This window comes from Narcine bancroftii, chromosome 4, assembly GCF_036971445.1.
Source record: "Narcine bancroftii isolate sNarBan1 chromosome 4, sNarBan1.hap1, whole genome shotgun sequence".
Classification (NCBI taxonomy): Eukaryota; Metazoa; Chordata; class Chondrichthyes; order Torpediniformes; family Narcinidae; genus Narcine; species Narcine bancroftii.
In genome coordinates, this window is record NC_091472.1 from 266582510 (window position 1) to 266609215 (window position 26706).

Here is a 26706-nt window from a genome sequence, read left to right on the forward strand (position 1 = left end):
AATCTCGGCCTTTCCAATCATATCCCTGAATTTTCCATCACTTTTCTACCACTAACGTAAAGCATGCTGCCCTGTAATTAACCACCTTCCCCGATTGCCTTATGTGAAAGAAAAAAATGCCAAAACTCAAATCTTCAAATATTTACCTCAAATAACCTTTTGTTTAATCACACATCTATTGGAACCAGGTATGAAACATAGATTAGAAAGATAGACTAGGTTGTTAGTTATGCTGCATGAGAACAACTAGGACATAAAGTACATCAATTTATAAAACAAGTTACCTTCACCCAATTTGCCAACAGAGACAAATGCATCTTTCACTGCATTGATGAAAATGCCAGCATGCTTGCAAAAAAACGAAGGGCTGTTAATTAATGGATGCTGCAGAGGGTCTGGAGGAAACAGAAGTACAAATTAATAAGGGAATGTGAAAGCAGTTTCAACATCATCGGCAAAGATAATGGAAAAGGTACATTAGAATGTACATGTATAAACCTGCAAATTAATATTTGAAATGCTTCAATGCAGCCAAATTAAAACCTTTAGCAGCCAATTCCACAAGGTGTTGTTATATATATTTAAAAAAAACCCTTATCTATCGATTTATTTATTTATTTTTTAAAAGATGCATCTTCAGGCACAACAAAAAACCAGAATTTAAAATTAATTCCTCAGGAGAGCACTTACATCTTAGTGCAATTAAACTACATTCAGTTGAAGAGCAAGATTCTTCGCAAGTTTACACAGCCTTGAACAAGAGTACCCATGAGAGCCCTGGGGCATTCAGCATTTGCACCATCATACAGGATACCACAGAAATTGGGATTAGCATCAACTTACCCCTTCTAAAGGCCAAATCAAAGCCATGAAAATTTTAACCCTTATCCATTCAAATTTCAGCTTTACAAGTTCAATGCAAGTCCCTGGCAAACTAATCCATCCGCCTTGGCCTGTCCATTAAAACCACGAAAAAGGTCCAAAACAGGCAAAGGAATGTAACCTCACTGTGAAAAGTACATGTTTACAGTAACAAAAAGGAATCTGTAATTGCAGATGGCACAAGTTTTCTGATCAATAATAGGTACAAAGCACCATTAAATGAAAGTCACCCAAATTATACCAATACATAATGACACCATGAAGGACACATACCTAGGCTAAGCTGAAGCTTGTTCTGTTTAACTTGATCTGTGACTGAAGGGCCCACAAGGAAGTGAAGTAATATTTCAACTCCCACAAGCTGCATGGCTTGCATTATTGGCAGTGTAGATAGGCTGGAATTCAATTGCATTCTTGACATGGTAGGACTTGGCAAAGGAAAGGCTGAAGGAAAGTTATATTCATGACCATTAGTAAGCAAGGACATTAAAAGGCATAAACATTATGTCTGAATGATGGACACGGTTTACAAATCCTAACCTGCTTTTTGAGCAGAGGCTGGGGTTGTAGGTGGACAGATTGAAGTTCTGCCAGGTGTTCCTGTTAAATATGTAGTTCCATCAGCGCCAAAAACATTCTGCAACAATGGGACACAGACCTGCCATAATATAAGAATTCTTTTAAATATACAGTCGAATCTCCACTGCCAGAAACCAAAATAACCAGCAAGCAAAAAAAAATTGAAGCAATTAATAAAATTCAAGATAAATAAAAATAAATAACATTTTAAATAAAAGCTTATAATAGTAAAATTAAACGTTCTCCAAAGCATCACACAAACCCTTGAAGACAGCAGCAAACATTCAGCCAACTGAGTGACCTGGTCATGCTCTGCCTACAGAAGCTGTTTGAATAAAGCAGTTCTTGAATAAGTACCCAGGATGAAGAACTGGCTGAATATATTCACTGTTGGGGTGACATTCCCAAGGTGCCTCCCTATCCCTGTTTGGTAAGAATCTTTATTTGTATTAGGTATATTAGAGAGGCTTTAGCTATAAACATACAGGAGTGTGGGTTAATTATGATGGCGACATGGTTAGCATAGCAGCTAATGCAACACTATTATGTTGCCAGTGACCAAGATCATATTTAAATTTTAAATGACCCTGTAGGGCCCCCTCATAGGGTTGTGGGGCAGCCAGTGTGCACCCTTTCTCATGAATACATACTGACAAATTTTTAAGACCCATATGTTATGTTTGGGATGGCAGTATGGTGGAGCCTGCCGAGGGATCAGAGACCCCAGGTTTCGCTGCAAGTTCTTGAGGGTCGCCGCAGAGTCTTCTGGGTGTTTGTCAGGAGCTAGGAACTCCCTGGGAATGATCAAAGGCGCACCGAGGACCATCTCTGCTGCTGAGATATTGAAGTCCTCCTTTGGCATAGTACGAATCACAACAGGACCCAAGGCCGTTCACTCAGCTGGGACCCTTGAGCCAGACCATTAAGACTGCCTTGAGATGCCTGTAAAAGGGCTACCATTGGCCTGATGGTGATCTGCCATGGTGTGGTGGAGCTGTGTCCCCAAAAAGTTAGCCAGTGTTGCCCAGAGCCCAGAGGTGAATTATGTCTCCCATCTGAAGTTAGGTTCTCTGGGTCCCTGAATTGGGACATTCATGTCAATGAGTGCCCTGGCACTGGTTTCTGCGGAGATATCAAATTGAATAAGTCCTGGATAATGTTAATGTACAATCCTGCATTGATAAATTAATACATGAAACATTCAAAGCACAAAGAGCCAACAATAATCATGTAGCCAAACAGTTCTAAGTCAAGGGGGACTTTCCTCCTCCTTTGAATGAAACCTGTTGGCACTTCTCACCTGCTCAAAATTGGCAGAAAGTTGTGGACCCAGACGTAGAACCAAATACCACCAAACCTCTAGCTTGGCAAGGCCTAGAATCTCTGTTCTAACATGAATAGAACTTAATGGCTGCATGAGCAAGCGCAATCTTTTTGCACTGCAAAGAATATCTGCACAAAAAAAAAGAAAAATACAATTTAATGAAGGGAGGGCGTGGGTGGACATAAAATCAAGAGCATTAGAAATAACCATCAGAAGTAAAATTCCTGAAATTTTGTTTGTTTTTTTTAAAATTCTGTTTGCATATTATATATTTTAGTACTGAAACTTGATCCAAATAAATCAGTGTCTGCTGATAGAGGTCTCAAACAACTTGAATTTTTTTTTAAAAATAATAACTTCTATCAGTTTCCCACACAAAGAGCAAGCTAAAGGCAGCAGGGAAGCAAAAACTAATCAAAAGCCCATGGAATGCTATTATGGAGAATGTCCACAGCATTTGTACACTGACAAAGTCATATCCTTTCTCATCTACATTTATCTCATTATCAGCTAGCTACATTTTAAAGGACAAAGCCCAAACTCATTTGAGAGTTCTCAGGTATTATAAACCCAATAATGCATCTCCTCTCAGTCTTGTCACCAGCTTGTAAACACACTCAGAAATTATAAAGAAAATAATTTTTATCCAAAGACAGGTATGTCATGTTTTCATCCTACTTTAAATACAAAGTACAGTACAACTCCGATTATCCAAAATTTTTTTGGACCCGAAAATGACGTCTGTTCAGAGCCAATTTTTTTTTGGATAATTGAGCATTTCAGAAAAATTAAAAATCCTCATTTATCTGAATAAATTATGATATAATTTGGCCTCTGAAAATTTTCAAATAAATGAGGATATCAGAATCAGAATTCCTCAGTTATCCAAAATTTTTTTTCAGAGCCGAACTGACATCACAGTTTCAAAAAATTTTTAGAAAAACTTCTGAGTAGAATTGAGTTTTTGGTGTTGGATTTATCTTATTTTGTTCAGTTTTTTTTGGTGAGAATTAAACATTATTCATGCTTAAAAAGCCGCCTTTGTTGTTTAAAGACTGATATAAGTGATATGCTGTTGCTACTGAGTTGTTTTTAAAAATAAATGACCAGTTATCTGAAACATCACTCATCTGAAATGGGTCCTGTTGCAACCATTTTGGATAATTGGAGCTGTACTGTACTAAAAACGTGGACTTAGATTTATTTACTCAACACAAAAATAAAGCAAGTGTTTACATACCAGGATTTAAAGCAAAATTGTCAATCAAGCTTTTCCAAGCAATGAAAGCTATTTTCTTCACAACTGGAGAGCCACTACGAAAGCCCAACTCCTCCAAATGCAGGAGAGAATTAATAAAACTACCTCCACGATGTAATGACTTGAAAGCAATGGGGGGGGGGAGGGAGAAAGAAAGAAAGATTGCTTTGGTAAGACGAGAAATTTTAAACTGTTTTCAAAACCTGTGCAATCAGTCTAACCACTTCAAACTTCTGATACAATTCTTAGTAGTCCAAATGGCAGAATTTCTTTTTTTTTTTAAACTTTATTTATTCGTTCAAAATACAGATAGTAAATAACATATACAACAATAAACCAAAAACATGAACGTTATATTTTATAGAAAAAAAAACAAAAAAAAAGAACTCTCCCTCTTCAGCCAGCTCTCCTTAGGAGAGTCATAAAGGGGAAAAAAAATATTAAGGAAAAATTAAACATACATATTAAATCTAATCAACATAAATCGAAATGTAAATATTCTGAATATAACAACCACTTACTAATAAAAAAGCTACAGTTATCACGCGAAACATGTGTAATTTTTTCCATTATGTCATCTCATTATGCCATCTATTAATATCAATCATATTTGTATCATTCCACATACTAACAATACATTTTTTCCTCTACAAATAATGCTAAATATACAAAACCAAGTTGAAATTTATCTAAATCCAAACCTTTCAGAGGTTGCAAACTGCCCAATAAAAATACTATCAGATCTAAAGGTATTTTAATCTTATACAAATTTGGATTTATCCCAACCCTTTTTATCTATACCATCCTATAATATTTAATACATGAATAAAATATAACCCTTCTCTGGTACCTTCATAGAAAAGTCTCAAATTTAATCATTTCAGATAAAATCATATCGCTACCAAACACACATTTTACCAAAGATCAAATTTAAAAATAAAGAAACAAAGAATTCTTATCAATGCCATAGCTGTCCCTCATCATTATGCTTAATCGAACCGTTTAAACCTCGAACATTAAAAGTAACAAACCTCAACTTTAACATATCTACTAATATTACTAAAGACCAATAATATCTTTACATAAAAACTCAAATCATCGTATATAGGACCTCCAATAGGAGAAAAAAAAAATCACAAAGTAAAAGCAAGATAAAATTAAAATTAAAAAAAGAAAATAATTAACAACCCCCCCCCCCCAAAAAACTACCAAAAGGTAGTAATCCCTAAACAAAATTTGGGTGTGGATCACCCACCAGTGGCTGATGACTAATAGAACCTAGAACAAATCTCTTCCTCCCCAGCCGAACAAAAAAATAATAATCTCAAAATATCATAATAACATAAAAAATAAAATAAGAATAAAAAGATTCTGCTATTCATCCAAGAGGTTCCAAACTCGAAGATCACATTTCAAAAGAAGTTGGACTCTTTCCATTCCCGTTTTTCCCATTTCTTCCATTTCCAGAACAACCAGATTTTTCTTTAGGAGACAGTGATGGGCTACGTCTTTGTCCTCTTATATCAGGCAATGAATCAGCAAAAATCATTGCTTCATGATCATCCTCAAAAAACCGAGATTGATAGTCTCCATGAAACACCTTCAACACTGCCAGAAAGTGAAAAGTAGACTTATAACCTTTACGCCACAAAACTTCTTTCACTGGATTAAATCGACGTCGAAGTTGAATGACCTCTTGACTCAAATCAGGGTAGAAAAAAACTCTGCTATTATGAATCAATAACAGAGTTTGTCGTTTTCTCGCATTTTGCACTGCCAGTCGAAGTATTGCTTCTCTATCCAAATAATTCAAACATCGAATTATTACAGGTCTCGGTGGCTGACCAGGTAAAGTTTTGTGAGCTCTTTTCAATACCAAGCCTTCAGAAAAAAAATTCTTGCCCTAATACTTGTGGGATCCAATCTGCAATGTTTGATTTCATCCTTCCATACCTTTTGGCAAACCAACAATTTTTACATTATTCCTTCTGTTTTGATTCTCCAAATAGTCTATTTTCCTCTCAAACTCCTTCTCACGTTCTCTCAATTCTATAACTGATTTTTCAACCTTCAACATTTTTTCTGTATTAGAAGCCACTTGTTGTTGACATTCCAAAAGAAAAAACAGACTGAATTTGTTTTTAAATCTTCACAAGATGCCTCTACATGTGTTTTAACTGTATTCAATTCTGAACTTATCCTTTGAGCCAACTCATTCATTATAGGCTGAATGACAGCATTTAACTGGTTACATTGTAATTCAGAAAAGCTCAGCCCTGCTTTCGCTAACGTAGTGGCAGAACCAGGTAACTGCAGCTCCTGCTGCAACTCAACAACAGGCAGTTTAACAGTCTTACTGCAGGTCTGGACTCCCAGCGACGGCACCCCGACTTCCTTAGGGGGTCGACGCTGGTCTCCCCCTGCAGCTCGCCGTTTTTTTTTTAAAAAATCACGGAAAAGGTTGAATTCTTCAGGTTGGAGGACTTCCTGAAGCATTTCAAGTAATGGAGTCATCTTCCTGCGTGCTCCCTCCGTTAAAATCAGCAGGCTGCCAGAATCGGGATCCACTACATGGGAACACGCACCTTCTTCCAGAGAACGGGTAATTCCAGCGCTGTCCTTCACTTGGTGAATAGTAGACATTTTTTTTCAGCTCCCACAGGCAGGCTTTGTAATTTAGGCACTGAAGAAATTAAACCTGAGGCTGTAGCAAGTTGTTTAGGCCCCAAATCTTCAGTACTTCGAAAATGTAACTTCTTCTGCACTTGAGGTTTAATCTTTTTACCATTAATGGCCATAATAATTCCTTAGTACTTTAAACTAAAATTTAAGAAGTTTAAACTTGAAAACAAAGGGTTAAAAAACGGGAACTTAAAAGTCCGGCCAGAGAGGTCGAGATTACACGTCTAGACTCTACGCCATCTTGCCACGCCCCCCAGAATTACTTTTTTTGAAAAAAAGTGGACTTTAATGTTTGAAGCATTTTGCATTTTAGATTTGCACAAAGATTTTTTGTTGATTTTCATTTACAAGCTTTTATCATTTCTGATAAAAAGATATTACTGGTGTTAGACAAGATGCAGTATCAATAACAAAAGACTATTAAACTAAAACATTAAACTTCCTTAGCCCCCACTTAAGAGAAAGTCTTTTAGAACAGCTGCACTTGCATTTCGTGCTCCTTGCAACATTACCTGAAAATAAGATTGATATATCCCTTTTCTACAATTCCCCTACTACTTTGTGGAGGCTAGCACTAAGAACCAATAGCAATCTTACCTTTCCCAGAAGCTTCACAAAGAGGGGCCACAACTTCAGCACGTAAGTTTCATTTTTTGATGCAAAAAACTTCTGCAGCTCTGGAATAATTTTCTGCACAAAAAGATTAGAATATTCTCAGTGGGTGAGCATTTCAGAGACAGTGACTACAACTCCCTGACCTCTAGCATAGCTATGTACAAGGATAAGAGTAAACAAAATGAGAAAATGTTTAATCGGGGAAGGTTTAATTACAATGAAATTAGCCAGGATTTGGGGGGTGTAAATTGGGAACAGGTGTCTCAAGGAAACGTGGAGGATATTTAGGGACAATTTGCACAGGATTCTGAATAGGTTTGCTACATTGATGGGGAATGAGCTGTGGTTGACAAGAGAGGTGGACAGCTAGTCAAGAGGAAGAAGGAAGCATACACAAGATTTAGGAAGCAAATGCCAGGAAGGGTTGATGAAAATTACATGGTAGCCAGGAAGGAACTTAAGAATGTAAAAGGGCTTGGCAAGCAAGATTAAAGAAAACCCCAAGGCTTTGTACGTGCAAGAACAGAAGTTGACTAGAGTGAAGGTAGGACTGATCAGGAATAAAAGGAGAATGAGTGTCCAGAGTCAAAGGAGTGATGATGGGTGACAGATGACTTGGAGGTATACAAGATTACGAAGAGCCCTTTTTCCTTGGTCACCAATAGCATTTCTTAGATAGGCACTGGTTGCAAGAAAAATAGAGGATTATGGGTGTGAGGTTAGGAAGGATTAGATTGTTGAGTAGGTCTACACAACTTCACGGGCCAAAAGGCCTATACTGTGGTGCAATGTTTGATATTCTAATATTATTCCATTTAAAATATTCCATGCGATGGAAGATTGATTCTGAAGACTGTGCAAATGCAGATCTGCATCACAGCAAGTTGGAGCTGATTACAGCTGCTGTTGAGTGAAATCAATTATCATTCGCAATCAAATTTATACCAAACAGGTTTTTTTATTTACTCATTTTATCAGTTGCTGGCAAAACCGTCTTCACTGGAACTTGACGCCTCTCTCTGAAACTGGATCCTGGAATTCCTAAAGGAAAGACCACCATTTGTCCAGGTTGGTAGCAGAATGTTGAGCACCACTACGCTGAGCGCTGACGCATCTCGCGGCAGCATGCTCAGCCTGCTCCTGTTCATGGTATTGACCCACGACTACATTGTCAAATTCAGCTCCAACACTGTCATCATGCTTGCAGATGACAACAGTGGTTGGCCTAATCAACAACGATACGTCGCATTAAACGGAAGAGGTGGAAAATTTCGTGAAATGGTACGATAGCAATAACCCGAGTCTCAAGATGGACAAGACAAAGGAGATGATTGTGACAGGAGGAGGATTAGGTCAACTACCTTCCTCTACATAACAATTCTGTGGTAGAGTGAAGAGCACCAAGTTCCTTGAAGCTCACTTAACTAGTTACCTGTTGTGGATATTCAATATCTCCTCACTTGTCAAGAAGGTGCAACAGTGACTGCACATCTGAGACTGAAGTGGATAAGGCTACCAGCCACCATCAACCTTCAATAGGAGCTCTATCAAGAGCATCCTGGCCACTTGCATCATAGTGTGGTATGGTTGCTGCAGAGGAATGGATCGGAGGTCAATCCACAGGACGCTAAGTGTCAGAGTGGATCACTGGAGTCTCCTCACATCCACTCCACCCCATATCAGAGCCAGCAACACCAGGCAGAAGAACAGCTTCTTCCCACAGGCAGAGATAATGCTGAACAACCAAAGGAACTGCTCGAACTAACCATCCAAGATGCTCATATGCACAAAACAATATTTATTTTTTTATAGTTAGAATACTTAACACGCATACAGACAAACAATTCATTTGCAGGACATGTCTGGTTGTGTCTGCATATTTTATACCAAGGACTGGAGAATGCTGTTTCTTCAGGTTGCACTTGTACAATCAGATGACAATAAACTTGTGTTGATATTTAACGCCTACTTCTAATTGCTCTCAATAAGGCAGAAGTGAACCAAAGTACCCTTCTTTGAGAAGAGACTTCTATAATACTGTTGGGGAAGGCCGTTCCAGAATACAGATCCTGGTATATTTCCAAGTCCAAAGAAAGTATGCAACTTGGAAGGAAATTGGCAAGGGTTGTAACAGTTGTGAAAATTGCAACAACTCTGCAAGGTGCAGATAATTTAGAACAAAGAACAGTACAGCACAATACAGGCCCTTCAGCCCACAATGTCGTGCTGACTTCTATAAACCTACTCCACATTAATTTTAACCTTCCCAACATCACACCCCTACCTTTATGAGGAATTCCCAGCAATATTCTGATGCTGACCTCCAACACGCTTCTTCCTTTGTGCAAGGAAAGGCTCCCAACAATTGGAGCGTTTTCTCCTTGGTACCTCTTTAACACCACACTCTGTCAAATGCTGACCAACTTCAAAGGCAGTCGCATTCACTGTGCCTTAGAATTAACACATGAGCTCATGTTTTAACCAGGGTTGAGTTGAGATTTGGAACCAAGTGGCCTGGCAAAATTCAAAACGATCAACTGGCTGCATGCCAATGCCAAGTGCCAATCAACAATACTACTGATGACACGTATAGTTTATTTAGATTACTGATATTGTATTGTAATTTTATTATTTTATTCTTAATTTTTTTTAAATGTAATCCTATATGTTATTGATGTTATAAAATCTTAAATAAAGTTCAAAAAAAACTACTGATGACACAGCCCATAATCTTGCTATGATCGAGTAGACTGAATTGGACTTGCACATCTTTTTTGTGAACAATGAAATTGCCTATTTATGCCTTGCATGTTGAGGTGGCCATGCACTAGAAAGTTCGACTCATAACACAGCTAGTTCAGAAGCACAACAGTACAATTAGGATGCATCAAGTGTAACAGCCTTTGCTGAGTCCAGTGATCTGTGTTTTTTCGCCCCGTTTATTGGTGCCTGAATCGAATGAAGATCACCTTTTACAATAGAGGTGTTTTCAGGAAGTCAAGATGGATCACCTCTTCAGCAACATGGTAATTTAATATTGTCTTTTTAAATATGAGATGTATTGAGGGATAAATATCATCTGAGAAACAGCAGAGAATGGCTTGTGCAATAGCCGACGAGGCTTGTGCTGCTCAAGTGCTCCAGTACACCAAATGGAATTGGAGAATCACACAAGTGACTGTAGATGGACCAACAACAGTTCAAGCTTCTGCATCACACAAGAGAAAAAGTGTACAACACAAAATGATTTGAAGTTTAACTTTTGGTACATCACTGAATTTTTTTTTCCTGAAAAGTTACATCATAACATTCTGCATGAAAGGCAAAAAAAATGATATTTTTTAATGTCATACTTACTGATATCATTAAAGGTTCAGTTACAGCCACCACTTCCTGCTGCCTTTGTAGCAAAAGTGGAAGCCCCATTTCTAGGGCTGTTGCTGCCCGTAACCTTACTTTGGGAGCAGCGTGAACTACAAGAGGAAGTAATGGCTTGACCCATCGAACGGCATCTTGTCCCATTTGATCAGGTGTCTGCTCCAACAACCTTAAAAATAAAACCAATGTTTCAGAACAGTCCTGTTATTTATGAATAGTTTTAACTTCATTTCTAAATGGCATGGAGTTTCCCCAAAAGATCAAATCTTTCATCTTTACACATTTTAAAGCACAAGAAAACTTCAAATATTATTTAGCTACAGATCAAGATTCACTTTTCATCTAATACAGTTAACCCTACAAGAACGTTATCAGAAAATACTATATTGGACTGTGAATGTTTTCCTTCATAATTTTCCCAAGAGATATTGAATTTCTGTATACGAATCAACATATTGTTTCGACAAAAGTAAAAACACAATGCTAGAAAAACTCAGCAGGCTAGACAGTAAACTTTATATAGTAAAGATAAAGATACATAAACAATTTTTCAGACTGGAGGCCTTCATTAAGGTATCAATGAAGGGCTGAAGCCCAAAATGTTATCTTTGCCATATTAAGTTTACTGTCTGACCTGCTGAATTTATCCAGCATTGTGATTTTACTTCAATCAGTGTCTGCAGACTTTTGTGTTTTACTCTATACTTTTTAGACAGATCTTTACTGACTGCGCATTAAAATAGCAGCTTGATGAGTCCTTTTCAGTCCCTCATGCTCCTGCATTCAATAAAACCATGGCTGATCTACCTCAAAACTGATTTTCTATTAATCTCATGAATCTCATTCTTGAACACTCTGCAACTGAGCTTGCGCGAGACTGCTTGGGCAGAAAATTCCTATGGGCAGAAACATCTCTTTTGCTTCATTTTGAACCAACTCCTAGCACTAGACATCACTGCCAGGAAAAGCATTCCTGCATCTTTTGTGAGGAAGGAAGAGTTTAATAGCAAAGCCAGACTTGCAACATTATAATAAGGCGGATGAGGCAATACAAAGGGATCAATTAGCTTGATGACTAACTATAGAAATTTATTTTGAACCCAACAGCTTGAGCCAATCTTATGTTGTAACCTAATGTGTATGTTGTATTTACTGGGTAAGAATGTGTGGTGTAAACTTTTGATTGAGTCAAAATGTAACCTGACCTCTGGCAAACTCAAACTGCTTCCTAATTTATCCTTCAAGTAGGATCTCAACTGGTAATATGCCAGCGCTGTATCTTGAGTTATATTGTATTTATCTTTCATTTTTTCCAAAGGATAAGAATCTATTTCCTGAAAAACAATTTTCTATTCTTTTAATCCCTTTTTTCTCCCATTCTCTAAAGGAAAGGTTATCTATTGTAAAAGGGAGTAACTTGTTTTGCGTCAATATTAGTTTTGGTAATTGATAATTTGTTTTATTTCTTTCTACATGAATCTTCTTCCAAATATTGAGTAGATGATGTAATACTGGAGAACTTCTATGTTGTACCAATTTTTCATCCCATTTATATAATATGTGTTCAGATATCTTTTCCCCTATTTTATCTAATTCTAATCTAGTCCAATCTGGTTTTTCCCTTGTTTGATAAAAATCTGATAGGTATCTTAATTGTGCGGCTCTGTAATAATTTTTAAAGTTTGGCAGTTGTAAGCCTCCTTGTTTATACCATTCTGTTAATTTGTCTAGTGCCTTAAATGGACGGGAGGGGGAGGTAAGGAGGGTGGGATGGGAGGAGGGAGGGGGAAGGGAGAAAATGGCACTGTATATGTGTGAAAAGGAAAAAGTGTGTATCATGGTTAATGTGATTTATGGTGTGAAAAATAAAAAATACAAAATAATTTAAAAAAAATGTAACCTGACCCGAGTGTAGACCAAACAAAGGAAAGTTGTAAAACACATGTGAAACACTCTGCTGCTTACAGAGACAGCATGTCTGTGACACCATTGAGCAGATAGCTCAGATATTCTGCAGAATAAAGTAGTCTGACCAAGAAGAAAGTTTGGGTGTCGTCATTTTGCGTGCTCCACTAACAAACCAGAATCCACACTTGGTGTTAGAAGTGGGATTCCCAAGGCTCTGTAGGTCTATGGCGGACGGAACGAAGCGGAGTGGGTCTGTGCAGAGTAAGTATTACTTTATTCTCTTCATTTTCCCTGCTCTGAACAAACTGTCTCTGTGTGATTCTGTGGCTGGGAACTGAGAACGCAACAGTGGACAGCGAAAGGTCAGATTTGAACTGAGAGTTCAGGAAACTCGGTGGTCCGGAACCACAGTGGAAGAGGAGCTCAGACAAGGTCAGGGACCACAATGGGTAACTGTATGGATACAGTGAGTAAACGGGGTTAACCATTACAGACAACGTGTGAGGAATATCCAGAAGATGAAAAGACTATACGTAAAGTTTCCGGGGGGGGGGGGGTTGTGGGGAGCTTTGAATAGGTAAAACAGAGTGGCCTTTGGAAGGCACCTGGGATGATGAACTAATTAAAGAGGCACAACAGTTGATTTGGAAGTGTACATCTAATGATAACATTAGAAATATAATAGGGAAATGGCGCCTACTGGCACAAGAAAAAAAAGAGAGAGACAAGCTTGCAAGTTGGCAGACTAACACCATAAAACTGGGGATCCCATTGACAGAAAGGGAGACAGTAAAACCTGTGGAGGTCCTCCAGAAAGAAAGTGCACATAAAAAAGAACAGGAAAGGAAAGATGAGAGAAAAGATAAGGTGAAAGAGGCGCAGGAGAAACCTCCTGTAATGGAGGACAAACAAAGACTATATAGTCAAATGGAAGCTGTACGACCGATGGAGCAGGGAGAGATGAGTGACCCCTGGGAGGATGTAGGACGGACCCCGATTACTCCTCGGGGACCACCCTCAAGGACCACAACCAGCATATCATCCGCCCATATCTAGACCCCAGCAACGGTTTCCTCTGCACCAGCAGTACCCAAAGTATTTTCAAATCCTGTTAGTGCTCGAACCCAGAGCCATGATAAACCATCTGGCCACAGTAAGAAAGTTAAGATTTAAGGAAAGTCCGTAGAAAATTCTATAAGCCTTTGTTAAAAACATGTTTGTCTGCAATTGCACGGATTAAAATTAAGTTGAAGTCTCAGTGAGGATAGAAGTCTTGCAGGACACCTGTTGACCTTGGAGTGATAAGAGAGCTCTGCAGAAAAACACAAGATGCCACTCTACCAGCCAGGCAAATTGGCAGGAAGCCCAGAAGAAATGTTTTGAGAAGTTATTGAAAACATAGATAATGCAGCCAGTTTGGGCAGAACACAGAACTAAGACAGCCAGGCGAACTCTTAAAAGGACCACACAAGATACAAATTTGTTTACAGTTCAAAGAAGAATCCAGAAGAGGACAGGTTGCAGTGTACAGATGGAGAAGAGGACATCTCGTCAGGCTAGAGACCTCGAGCAAACAGCTCCTCTCACAAAGATGTCTGATCCTAAGTTGAGACAGCAAGGCAGATGGAAAAGGCTTGGTGGAAGGTTGGCGTCAGTGACCAGAGAAGAAGCGGCTTCAACTACCAAGCAGGAAGAAGACTCCATTAAGGCCACAAAGATGGAGCCATCAATGCTGGGCCTTCCACACTGTACTCAGATCTTGGCAGGTATCTATTTATCTCTTCAACTGGCCACCAACCTGACACTCCAAAAGCATACAGTAGATTATACAGAACTTTCGGTGACAGCCTTGCTGGGAAAGCTACAGACACAACATTTGACCACGGCAAGGCAAAATGAATGAGGTAGCACTTCTTAATAATCCTCAACTGTCCTTTCACACAGCAACAACGATCAATCCAACCACCTTGGTGATGCACCCACCAGAAGAGACAGAGGAGCAGAATCACGACTGTTTACAGATTGTCCAACTTGCAGTATTATTTCAGCAGGACCTGACTGACCACCGATTGGAATACCCTGATCTGTCCATCTACACTGACGGAAGTTCTTACATTGACTCGCAAGGTTGCACAGGCCATGCCTTGTTTGATCAATCAGAATGGACAAACGTTGGAGGCCGCTGCTAATGGAAGGAGCTCCTTCAGCACAACAGGCGGAGCTCTTCGCCCTAGTACATGCTTGCATCCTCTCCGTGTGCCTGTCGGTAAACAGCTACACAGATTCCCAGTATGCCATTAGAGTGGCACATGATTTTGGCCAATTGTGGAAGAACCTGGGCTTAAGAGCTTATTGACGGCCATTCAGCTCCCAGAACAGGTGGCAACTCATGCTCAGGGTAAAGAGGTGATTTTTAGGTTGAATGAGGCAGCAGATAAAGCAGTTAAAGCTGCAGCACAGGGTTATCAGGATTGAGTCCCCAAAGATTTAGTGCAACATGAGACCTCATGTGCAACCTCCTCAATGAGCCTTATGCCTTCCATCCAGATTATTAAACTCCACCAGAGGGATGCCTCTGATAGAGGAATTGAGTGATGGAAATGATCTGGTTGTTATTATAATGCTGTACTTGCACTTTGGGTAACCCCAGTAGGGGAAACTTGTATGACTAATCAATTGCCAGCCTGGGTACTTGCTGTTTTACATTATGCCTCTCATTGTAGGTTGACTTCACTATGCCATCAAATCCTACAGACTTGGTGGCATCCGGAGGTCAAAAGAATTGCTGATCATATTAGCGGAGGTGTCTCACCTGCACCTGTTTTAACCCAGGTAAAGGACACCCTTGCCAGGTTGGTCGAAGTCCCTTGCCAGAAGGACCATTCATTACATTGCAGTTGGATTTTATGGAGTTACCCAGATGCCAGAATTATAAATATGTTTTGGTAATAAGAGATTGCTTTAGTAGATGGATTGAGGCCTTCCAAACCAGAAACAACAAGACCTCTACTGTAGTGCATGTGTTATGTAAGGAGTTAATTCCTCGCCTTGGTGTTCCTTGCTGCCTTAGCTCAGATAATGGACCGCATTTTATTGCTGCTGTTAACCGTGCAGTTTGTAATATTCTTGGAATGAAGCAATTCCATTGAGTTTATCACCCACAGGCCGATGGTATGGTGGAACGCGCAAATCAGACCCTTAAGACTAAATTGGCAAAGCTATGCAAGCAGACATAAGGAACATGGGTTGCAATGCTCCCAGTCACCCTTTTCCAAGTTCATACGGAACCGACTTCCCGTCATGGGTTGACACCTGCGGAGATAATTTACGGTCACTCTCTCCGCACCCCTTATAATAATCATTTTCCCATTCCAGTTACCTTGCATCACATGAGTTCTGATATGGTCACCTATATCCTTGCTCTGACACGTGCGATTCGACAAGCTGCCTCTAGTGTGAGAGCTGGCTTCCAACCACAAGTCTCTACAAATACCAACAGCTATCCAACCTGGTTCCTTTGGTATGATTAAAAATTGGATGAGAGACTCCATGGACCCTTGAATGGGAAGGGCCCCATTTGTTCCTCCTCATCACTCCAACAGTAGTAAAAATGGGAAAAAAAAACTCTTGGGTGCATTGCAAGTTGGTTGGCTCTGCCAACCAAAGGAGTGGGGGGGGGGGGGGGTAAATATGGGAAACAAAAAATAGACAGAAGAAATGTACTGAAAAGATACTAACTAGTTTATATGTTGTAGAATTTTGTTCTCTAACAGGTGAAGATGAGCAGAACGAAATATGATGAAGTGGATTTGGAATGGATGCCTATGGACAATAGATTTTGAAAGAACAACACAAGACATAACAACTGGACAGGGAGAAATCACCTGGAATCAAGCAGAGAGAAATGGGTAGAAAAAGTGGACGAATTACACCGCTGTCCTGGTTTCCCAATCAGCCTGTTATGTTTGTTCGGTGGCAAACCCACCTAAGTTAAAGGGCCCAATCCCATATAACTCTAAAACGTGTCATGGGTGGAACTGAACTGCAAAGGAAGGGTTAAAAATAAACAAACTACCTGCCCCTGGTGGTGTATGTTATATCAATTAACTGACTATGGAAACCCAAGTGGAAATCTCAGGGAAAAGATGGCTAACTGCAATTCTTCTGATTCCTAGGCTACTATAAACCATACTCAGACTCCCCCAGAAGGAGTAATACGGGCTCCAGGGGCTAAGTTTGAATGCTATGAGAGAGAGAGAGGGTAGTAATAAGGAAGGACAATTCCAAGGCTCGTGTGAAATCACTTTTAATATCTCAGGAGAATTTGAGGATTGAGCTAAGTGGGTACAAGACAACCCAGGGCACACGGCACCTCGCCCTCCTGATATTATGAAGTCCTTACTCCATGCCTTAGCAGATATATGGTGGGACTGTGGAGGAGATTTAAGGGATTCCCTCCCATATAATTGGACAGGCAGATGTGCGCGAGTAATGCTTATGCACGAAGTAATAATAACTCCAGATGTGACACCGTAAGAATAGACATGATTGGACAACCCCAAGGCTAGGAATGAGATTGCTGCAGGATGGGAATCCTTACTACCAGCAATTGGAATTTCGAAGAATGCAGAATGGATTAATTACATTTATTATAGCTAACAGAGATTTAGCAATTATTCGAATAATGCACTGAATGTGACAAGCAAGATGACATGGCAGAATCAACGGGCTTTGGATTGGTTAATGGCTAACAGGAGGTGTCTGCATCATGTTTGGCAAGCAAAGTTGTACCTTTATTCCTAACAACACCGCTCCAAATGGCTCCTTCACTCAGGCTATGAATAAACTTAAGAACTTACAGCGAGAACTAAAAGACAATGCTGGCTATGGCCAAGAATTTTTTAATTGGTTGGATGCGAATTTTGGCCTTTGGGGTTCATGGTGTTACAAAGATTGGGATGTTTGTTGTAGTTGTAGTATTAAGTATCCTCTTGATCGGATGTTGCTGGTTGCCATTAAGAACATTTTTTTTGGCTTGGGTAAGCCCAGCCACTTCTATGATGCTGCAAAAGATTAAACCAGAGAGAATTGGAGTTTTGGGAAGCTGAGTGTCAGAGGCTGGGGGACATAGAGGATGAGCCCCCTTCCTACTAGACAGCTACAGAGGAGCAAGGGAAATAGGTAGTGAGAAAGTGGCTGATGGTGGGTTAGGGACGAGTGTGCAATGTCCCCTTTGTTGGGATATGACACTTATAAACCACCATGACCGCTTAGGGAGTTGTGATAAAAATCACAAAAGGGGGGGGTGAAGAAGGAAGGGGTTAACAGCAAGTAAGAACATAGACTTTGCAACATTATAAGGCGGATAAAGCAATACAAAGGGACCAATTTGCTCCACAACTAACTATAGGAATTTATTTTGAACCAAACAGCTTGAGCAATGTCTGATAAGAGGCTGCCAATCTGGTGATGTATGTAAGGAGCAATTGTATTGGGTAAGAATGTGTAAATGTAAACTTTTGATTGACCCAAGTGTAAACCAAACAAAGGAAAGTATTTTGAGTGCTCCACCACATGAACCAGAATCCACAATTGTAAGAAGCTTTGTCATAGCTTTGCACCTTTCAATGTGATCAGCTCTTAAAGAATGTGGCCAATCTTTTTGATTTCTCCTCATACAGGAACCCTGCAACTTCATCTTTTGTGATTTTTCCCAACTTAGATTAAGCTATTTATAAAAAGTACCATTATGATCACAGACTTGTAACAATCATCTTGGGACCATCTTAAGGTAATATTTTGATGAAGTAATAGACTGACATTTTGAAATAAGAACATTTAGGATTAATATAACTTTGGTATGCAAATCAGTATCAACATTTTTGTACATTTCTCCTTGAATACTGTACCTCCATATTCTATTTTGAAATTTTAGCACTTCAGAAATATTTATTCCCAAGACACAGTCAACATATTCTCCTAAAACCAGGTTAAAAAGAAATATTCACTGTAATGATAACTTTGCAACCTTAATCTAATGTACTCTCTACAATTTTAAAATCTCGACATATAATGATATAGTCTTGCTGGAGACATTGCAGGCAAAATTGCAAAATAAATTAACATCAGAATAAGAATTTATTGTCATGAATGTCAAGGAAGTCGATGTTTTGCGGCAACATTAATGATGCAAATGTTCATTATGGGTGCAAATACTAAAGCTATAAATTACATTTAATAAGTGCAAACAGAAGAGAAACTAATACAAAGTCCATGAGTCAACATCCATTCAGAAATCTGATGGCAGAGGGGAAGACGCAGTTGAGTGTTTCCCTTCTGGCTTCTGCACCTCTTTTCTGATGGTAGCAGTGTGACGAGGGCATGGCTTGGGTGGTGAGGGTTCTGGCAGATAGAAGTTGTTTTAAGACACCACCTCATTTAGATGTGATCAATGGGGTAAATATGGATGCCTGTGATGGCACTGGCCGAGTTCACAACTCCCAGTAGTCTTTTTCTGCCCTGTGCAGTGGCATCTCCATACCAGACACTGATGAAACCAATCAGAATACTCTGCACAGTTCATCTGTAGAAATTTGCAAGTCTGATGACATTACAAATCTCCTCAAATTCCTCATGAAGGATAGCTGCTGGCAAGCCGCCTTCATGATTGCATCAACATGGGATAGTTATTCAGAGATGTTGACACCAAGGAATTTGAAGGCCTCAACCCTTTCCACCACTGACCCCTTGATGAGGACTGATTTGTGTTCTCATTTCCACCTCTGACATCCGCAAACAGTTCCTTAGCTTTGTTAATGATGAGTGCAAAGCTATTGTTGCACCACTTAACTAGCTGATCCATCTAACTCCGGTACACTTATTCATTGTCATTTATGATTCTGCCGATGACTGTGGTGTCATCCGCAAATTTGTAGATCACATTTGATTTGTGCCAAGCCACACGGCCATGGGTGTAGAGCGAGTAGAGCAGTGGGCTAAATATGCATCCTGGAAGTGCATCTATGTTGTCAGTGAGGAGACATTGTTTCCAATTTGTACTGACTATGGTCTTCCAATGTGGAAGTCAAGGATGCAGTTGCAGAGGCCCAGGGTTTGAAGCTAGTTAACCAGTACTGAGGGTATGGTGGTGTTGAAAGTTAAGCTGTAATTAATTAAGAGCAGTCTGCTGTACATACTGCTATTGTCTAGGTGATGCAGAGCATTTGCTGTGGAGCAATTATGAGAGTAGGCAAATTGCACTGAATTCAGATGTTTACTTGGGTAAGAATTAATTCTGGCCGTGACTAACTTTTGAAAGCATTTCATCACAGTAGATGCAAGTCCTACTGGATGATAGTCATTGAGGAGCTAACTTTGCCCTTTAAATTAGACGAAGGGCACGGTAATAGACCCTTCCATGCCACAGGTACATGCCACCAAATTAACCTACAACCCTTGTACATTTTGAGGAGTTGGAGGAAACTGCAGCATTCCGAGAAAACGAACAAACTGCTTATAGACAGTACTGGATCCAAACCCAGGTCATTGGTGCAGCATGAGCTTCGCGCTAACCGCTATGCTAACTGCCACAATAGGCACCAGTGTGTTTGCTGTTCTTTTGAAGCAGGTGGGAACCTCTGTCTGCAGCAATGAGAGATTGAAAATGTCCATGAACCCTCCTGCTAATTGGATGGCACAGATTTTCAGTACTCTGGGACTTTTGGTGAACACATACAAAACACTGGTGTTTCGATTCAAAACAGTTTTGTATTATTTTTATTTGCACAATACAGTGAAAATAACTTAACTCTGTTGAATCTCTCAAATTATAAAAGTGAAATGGTATTAAACTAGATTTATGATTCTGCTGAATTGCACCTAAGTTAAGCTTTCAATACATTGGGAATTTAACATTTTAATGTTACAAGATAAAAACTGAATGCCGTTACAGTTTTATCCTGCACTTACCTCACAATGAGATTTACTGCTTCATGTTCAACAACTATTGACTGTTGATCCCTAATTAATATTGTTTCCACCGCTTGAAGTAAATTTGGCACCTAAATAGATCAAAGAAATATGATTAGTTTAATTATTTGATTCACTTACAAAAATTGTTCTCATCTTTAAATGAGTCAGCATTGAACAAATGTTCAAATTGAAATTTAGAGAATGTAAATCAAGTTGATAATATCACAACCATTTAGATCACACATGTCAAACTCAGGCCCGCGGGCCAAATTTGGCCCATGATATAATTATATTTGGCCCCCAAGATCATATCAAATATGTATTAGAGCTGGCCCGCTGGCCGCCGCGCCAGTATAGCGCATGCACAGCTAATACTACAAATCCCAGAATGCTTTGCAAATGCATTGGCGCTGGCCCGTCAGCCCGCTAATCGCCCCCACCTCCTCTCTTTACTTTCATTAGCATCTGTGACCTGTCGCCCAACTCACATGTAATAAACCCTTTACGGAAAATGGCCAAACGAAAGACAGAAAACAGGACCTTTCAAGACAGGTGGGAGGCAAACTCTGACCCCAGAGTTTGATGAGTTTGCATCTAAGAAGAGATGCCAAGTATCTGGTTTAAACCCAGGTGCATCAGAGTAAATCACAGTGTAGCAAGCTTAAGTTTGGATTAAAATTTTCTTTGGTTAACTTTTGACTGTTCATAGTTGAAAGATTGGATTTTCATTGAAGCAAATTGTTAATTTTTTGACTTGTTGGCTTGTGAAAAAAAATACATTTAAAAGGAGCTTAAAGGCTATAGAGAAATATTATTTATTGAATATTTTATTTCTCATTTGTTAATGCTTCTTCTGGAAAGAGTTTAACCAAAACTATTATTAAACATTTATTTTAATAAGAAAAAGTTTAACATTACATACGTTGAAAGAAGAGATAACATGCAGACGTTGTTGAAAATTTTCAATAAATATTTAGTTTGGCCCACGACTTAGTCCAAGTTTTTAATTTTGGCCCTCTGTGAATTTGAGTTTGACACCTCTGATTTAGATGAATACAATCGCCATTGCAAAAACATTTTAAAATCAATATACACACTACAAGTTAAGAACCCCATTTTAAGTATTTTAAGTTTGATGGTGTACTTCACTTTGGTTTAAGTAGAAAGTTCAAAAGAGGTTTCCGCTTTCTACCCGCTCCCTCTTTCTCTCCTTCATATTCTCACTTCCTATGCTTTTCTAAATAGATATAAAGTTAGAAAGCAGAAAGAAAGAGCAGAACCTCAAATGGGTAATGATAATGAATCCCACATATGCAAATTATACACAAAGGCCTATCCATTTACTAAACATCTTTCCACCTACCTGGCTGTTAATAATAATTTTTTAAAAAATCAATTCCTAGAAACAGGCTCTCCTTTGTTTAAATAATTCAAATGGTTTCTCAAAATGTTCTGAATTTCTCATTTCAGTTCAAGTTTGTTAAAAATATTGAAATAAGCTTCAGTCTTTAATTTGAAAAAGATCAACTAGCTTTACAGCCAAGGAAAAAGGGTAGAAGTTTGTCAATTTTGAATTTCATGCTAAAGATTCTTTTCCTCAAACTGGAACTTATTATCTATGCAGAAGAATATTTGACCCATCAAATGCTTTCCAACTTTGAGCCACCCCATTCACTCATCTCCTAACCATTCTCAATTACATGTCTGTAAGTCCAACCTGATTCTTTGATTACTCTCCCACATTAGATGCAATTTGTACGCAAGCCACATAAACTTGAACATTCTTGGAAGAAAAATCAAAGTACCAGGTAAGGGTGGGAGATGGGAGAACAATTCAGTCACAAGAACATGCATCCTCCATGCAGACAGCACTGGAGCACAGAGGCAAAGACTGAACGCACATCATTTAGGAGGCAGTAATTCCATCCACTCTGCCAACCGTAAAAGATGAAGACATTAAACCAATACTTTTTTTTTTAAATCACAAGATTTATCAGAGAAAAAGTAATCCCATTTAATTTTAGACCCAGAGTTTTGAGAGAAAACTCACCTCTTTTCCAACCACTTCTGGACTAAAATTCTGTTTTGCCATTACCCAAAGTGCTCTTGTACATGTATTCTTATCATTTGAGGTGACTGCAATATCACAGAGTGTCAAAAGCAACTGTTTAGCTTCAGGTGCTGCAGAGAAAACAGAAATCAGAAAACAAGTCAAATGAGTGCATCTTATGTATAGTAATAAATGGTATGGCAAGATTATCATCTATGCTTTGGCATCAAGGTAGTTAAGCTCCTGGTTTTAATCTTTATTTTCTAGACAATAAAAAAAATAAAATGCATTTATTCAGAAAATAAAAATACATTGTTTAATGGTAAAAGTTTAGCAAAAAAAAAATTGATGTGTACCTGACAACGCAGCACTAATGCTACTGTGAAATACACAGAACCCCAAGGCCTGTAGTGCTGCATTACAAAGTTCCAAATCCAATTTAGAGAGATGACCCTTCATGAACAAAAGAAAACCAAAATCAACCAGCAAGCATTCACAAAAAAGGTACCACACAAAAAAACTGAAGAACTCAATAAGTTACTCAGAGTGAATCAACAATATTAGTAAGGATTTACTTGAAGAATAAACCATAATATTTAGATTTTATCCAATAGAGACATTGGGAGAGACAATATGTGGAGAGATAAAACTACTGTATATTTCAGCATGCAAGTCGAGTTGTGAAACCAAAAAGATCTTGCAAAAAAAATAAAATGGGGTCGACTTATACGCTGGATATACCTTTGAAACCTTAAATTCAGCTCAAATCTGATCTGCGCTGATCGGGTGTACAAATCAACCCTTTAAAAATTGATTCGGCGTACAAGTTGATCCTTGAAAAACAAGAAAAAACCCGACTGTGTCAGATTTTCATTAAGATTTTTATTGAAAACAACACCATAATTAGCACTCTCATTATCATCATCTGAAGCAAAGATGGCAGCAAGCACATTCATACTCTCACACTTTGTTTAAACAGTCATTACATGGATCCCAGTCTGTATCTGATAAGGCAGTTTCTGCTTCGTTGTCAGTATCCCACAATAAATAATCTTCTATGCCATCAATTACATAAGAGATACCACACTTTTTAAGTGATTTTAAGTGTCCCATGCCTTGAGCACAGTTATACAGTATATCAAATGATGCAGCTCAAGTTGCCCATCTATTGTAAATGACTTTTCTGCTCTCAACATCCATGTATTCCACTCCTTGCGCACATGGTCTTTGAATGGCTTGTTCCAGCAGACATCGAGAGGTTGCAATATAGACATCATGCCACCTGGGATAACTGCCATGTAAGCTAACCTACTTTTATTGTTCTCAGTTAAGTGGCTATGAAACATATCCCAGACCAGCAAGCTCTATTCTTTGCGTAAACCGCATGTTCCACACATTGTCTATCCATAGTTTTACACCATTTTCATTCATCCACCCATTTTCATGAAAATGTACAAAAATACCAGCAGGGAAGTTCATTTTCGGTTTAATTTTCCATTTGAAGATTATCATGGGTCTTAACTTTCTCCTGTTGGCCATGCACAATAACACCATGGTAAACTTGGCTTCATGGCCTATACTTCTGGTTTGCACAGTTTAAACACCTTTCCATTCCACTGATCTATTGCCTATCATGTTGAAATTCATGGGGTTTTGTCCATGTTTCCATTACTTGCCAATACAAACTGGTGTTTCTGCTGGTTCCTTATAATAAACTGGAGAAATCTTACAACTTTATGATCAAGATCTTTGGTAGTTTCTGTGCAATTTTTGCTTTTTGGCATAATACAAGATTTTTTTTCCTGTTCATGAAACGATTGCGCCAGCCTACTGTAGCCTCAAAATCATCGAGTGTGACTTGGCTCACTGCAGTGCAAATGTTCTTATTTTATTTTGGGTGACCATGTAGCAATCTTGCCCTCTGTTCACGTATCCATTCTGCAATGTGATTTTTCCACCTCTGACCAACGAGTGATTCCTTTTCTCAAAGGAAATTGCCTTTGGTGTGTTTCTTGGCCTCTTCTTTCTTCTTCCAATCTCTTACCAACTTCTCACATACATCAAATTTTCTTGCAGCAGTGCGGTGGATGGTTTTCTTAGCCATTCTGTTTGCTTCATATTTTCAATCACATGATGCATTGTGTCAACGCCCAGATCAAACCATGCAATCTACAACGTATACATTGTTCAACGGGGCACCTCAGGTAGGCAGAAAATGGGGGTCAATTTAGACACCAGATATACCACAAAACCCTTAAAATGAGGCTGAAAAAGAGGGGGGGGGAAGGTGGTCGACGTACCCTGAAATACATGGTATTCTTCTAAGTCCAGGGGACTTAAAAACAACCTCACCTTGCCATCCCTACATATCAAATTAAAATGCAGTCTCAATAAAGAGTTCTGAGATGAAACTTTAACTGTCATTTCTCTACATGGATGCTACCTAACCTAGAGATGCCCTCCAGTTTCAAATACCACCCCACTCCCCCTGCATTGACTCCTACTGCTGTGAAAAATAGCCAGCACACAAAAAGACTCACCCCATTCCAGACACATTCTCGTCACCACTGCACATCAGGAAGATGACTCACGAGTATGAGATCACACACCACCAAATTCAAGGACAGCTTCTATTTCATTGTTATTAAACTCCTGAACAAATCTCAAAAATGTGAAATTATATTGCTTTGCACAAACGGATCTCTCTGTAAATCTGCATTTTCGTACTCTTATCTGTTGTACCAAGTATAAGATGCCTAACTAGACTGCTCACAAAACAATCATTGTTTCCTGATACATGTGACAATAAATGGGTGCTACATCTTCAATTAATTGATTAAAAAAAACATTAAAATTATCAGGGTTCAGTAGGTGTTTTGCAAACATTAACAGGCCAGATGTTAGGGTTTTACTGACATGTCAGTAAATCAATAATTTACTGAACCTATATAGGAACATGCTAAATTAGATCTGCTCCTGTGCAATGAGACAGGAAAAATTAAGCATCTTGTAGTTAGGGATCCTCTTGGAAAGAGTAATGACAATGTGACTGAACTTGTTAGAAATGGAGTGTCTAATAGTTTGATCTAAAACCAGTGTATTACACTTAACAACTGGGCGAGGAAACATTTGGCCAGTGTAGACTGAGAAACAGATTATATGGTTGGAGTCGAAAACTTTCAGAGATTTTCCACAGTGCACAATAAAAGTATATTCCAGTTAAAAATGAGGACAATAAAGGTGAGTAAAGTGAGCCCTGGAGGATTAAGGACATAAAGGAGAGCATCAAATTAAACACTCCTATGTACAGAAGTCGCTAAAAATAGTGGAAACTGGAAGATGGGGGGGGCGGGGGGGAATGCAATAAAGAACTGCAATGCAAGCAACATCCATGCAAACAATAAAGGAAATATAGATTACAAAGTTTTTATAAAGCAGTGAAAGGTAGTTGAATTTAGCATTGGTCCCTTGGAAGATGAGAAGGGGGAATAAATATTGAATAACGCTGAAATGGCCACGGCTTTGAATTAGTATTTTGCGTCAGTCCTCATATTTTGTCTAACATGCCAAAGAGAGGTGGTGTGGATATGATGGGAGTTGAGAACTTCGATACAATTGCTATCATTGAAAAATGTAGTGCTGAGAAAACTAGTTGCCCCAAAGGTAGATAATTCCCAGGTCCTGATGTAATGTATTCCAGGGTTCTGAAAGAAATGACAGAAGATACAATAGAGGCATCTGTGATAACATACCAAAATTCTCTGGACAGATTGGAAAACAGCAAATATTATGTCACTGTTAAAAAGATGTGGGCAAAAGGCAGGTAACCATAGACCAGTTATATTGTCTGAGTCAGAAAGATGCTTGAAGCTATCACTAATTATAGCGAGACATCGGGATGGAAATTGCCATCAGGCAGATACAGCATAGATTTAGGAACGGGAAGTCCTGTCTTGACAAATTTACTGATGTTCTTTGAGGATATAACAACCACAGTGGATAGAGGGTAACCAGTACAAGCTGTACACTGGGATTTTGCAGAAGGCATGCCACATAAAA

General features: G+C 38.9%; 1 protein-coding gene across 4 annotated transcripts in view; it reads right to left on the bottom strand.

Annotated features, from left to right (window-relative positions):
- Positions 1-26706, bottom strand: part of rif1 (replication timing regulatory factor 1) — a 107438-nt gene that overhangs the window by 60506 nt on the left and 20226 nt on the right. For all 4 annotated transcript variants that reach the window (XM_069934944.1, XM_069934943.1, XM_069934942.1 and 1 more), the window contains exons 4-13: positions 23004-23100; positions 22648-22778; positions 20595-20686; positions 10698-10887; positions 7323-7415; positions 4026-4164; positions 2762-2913; positions 1423-1540; positions 1156-1326; positions 285-395 (exon numbers count right to left, since the gene is read on the bottom strand). In XM_069934944.1, the coding sequence (XP_069791045.1) occupies positions 285-395; positions 1156-1326; positions 1423-1540; positions 2762-2913; positions 4026-4164; positions 7323-7415; positions 10698-10887; positions 20595-20686; positions 22648-22778; positions 23004-23100 (1294 nt within the window). The remainder of the gene's footprint in view (positions 1-284; positions 396-1155; positions 1327-1422; positions 1541-2761; positions 2914-4025; positions 4165-7322; positions 7416-10697; positions 10888-20594; positions 20687-22647; positions 22779-23003; positions 23101-26706) is intronic.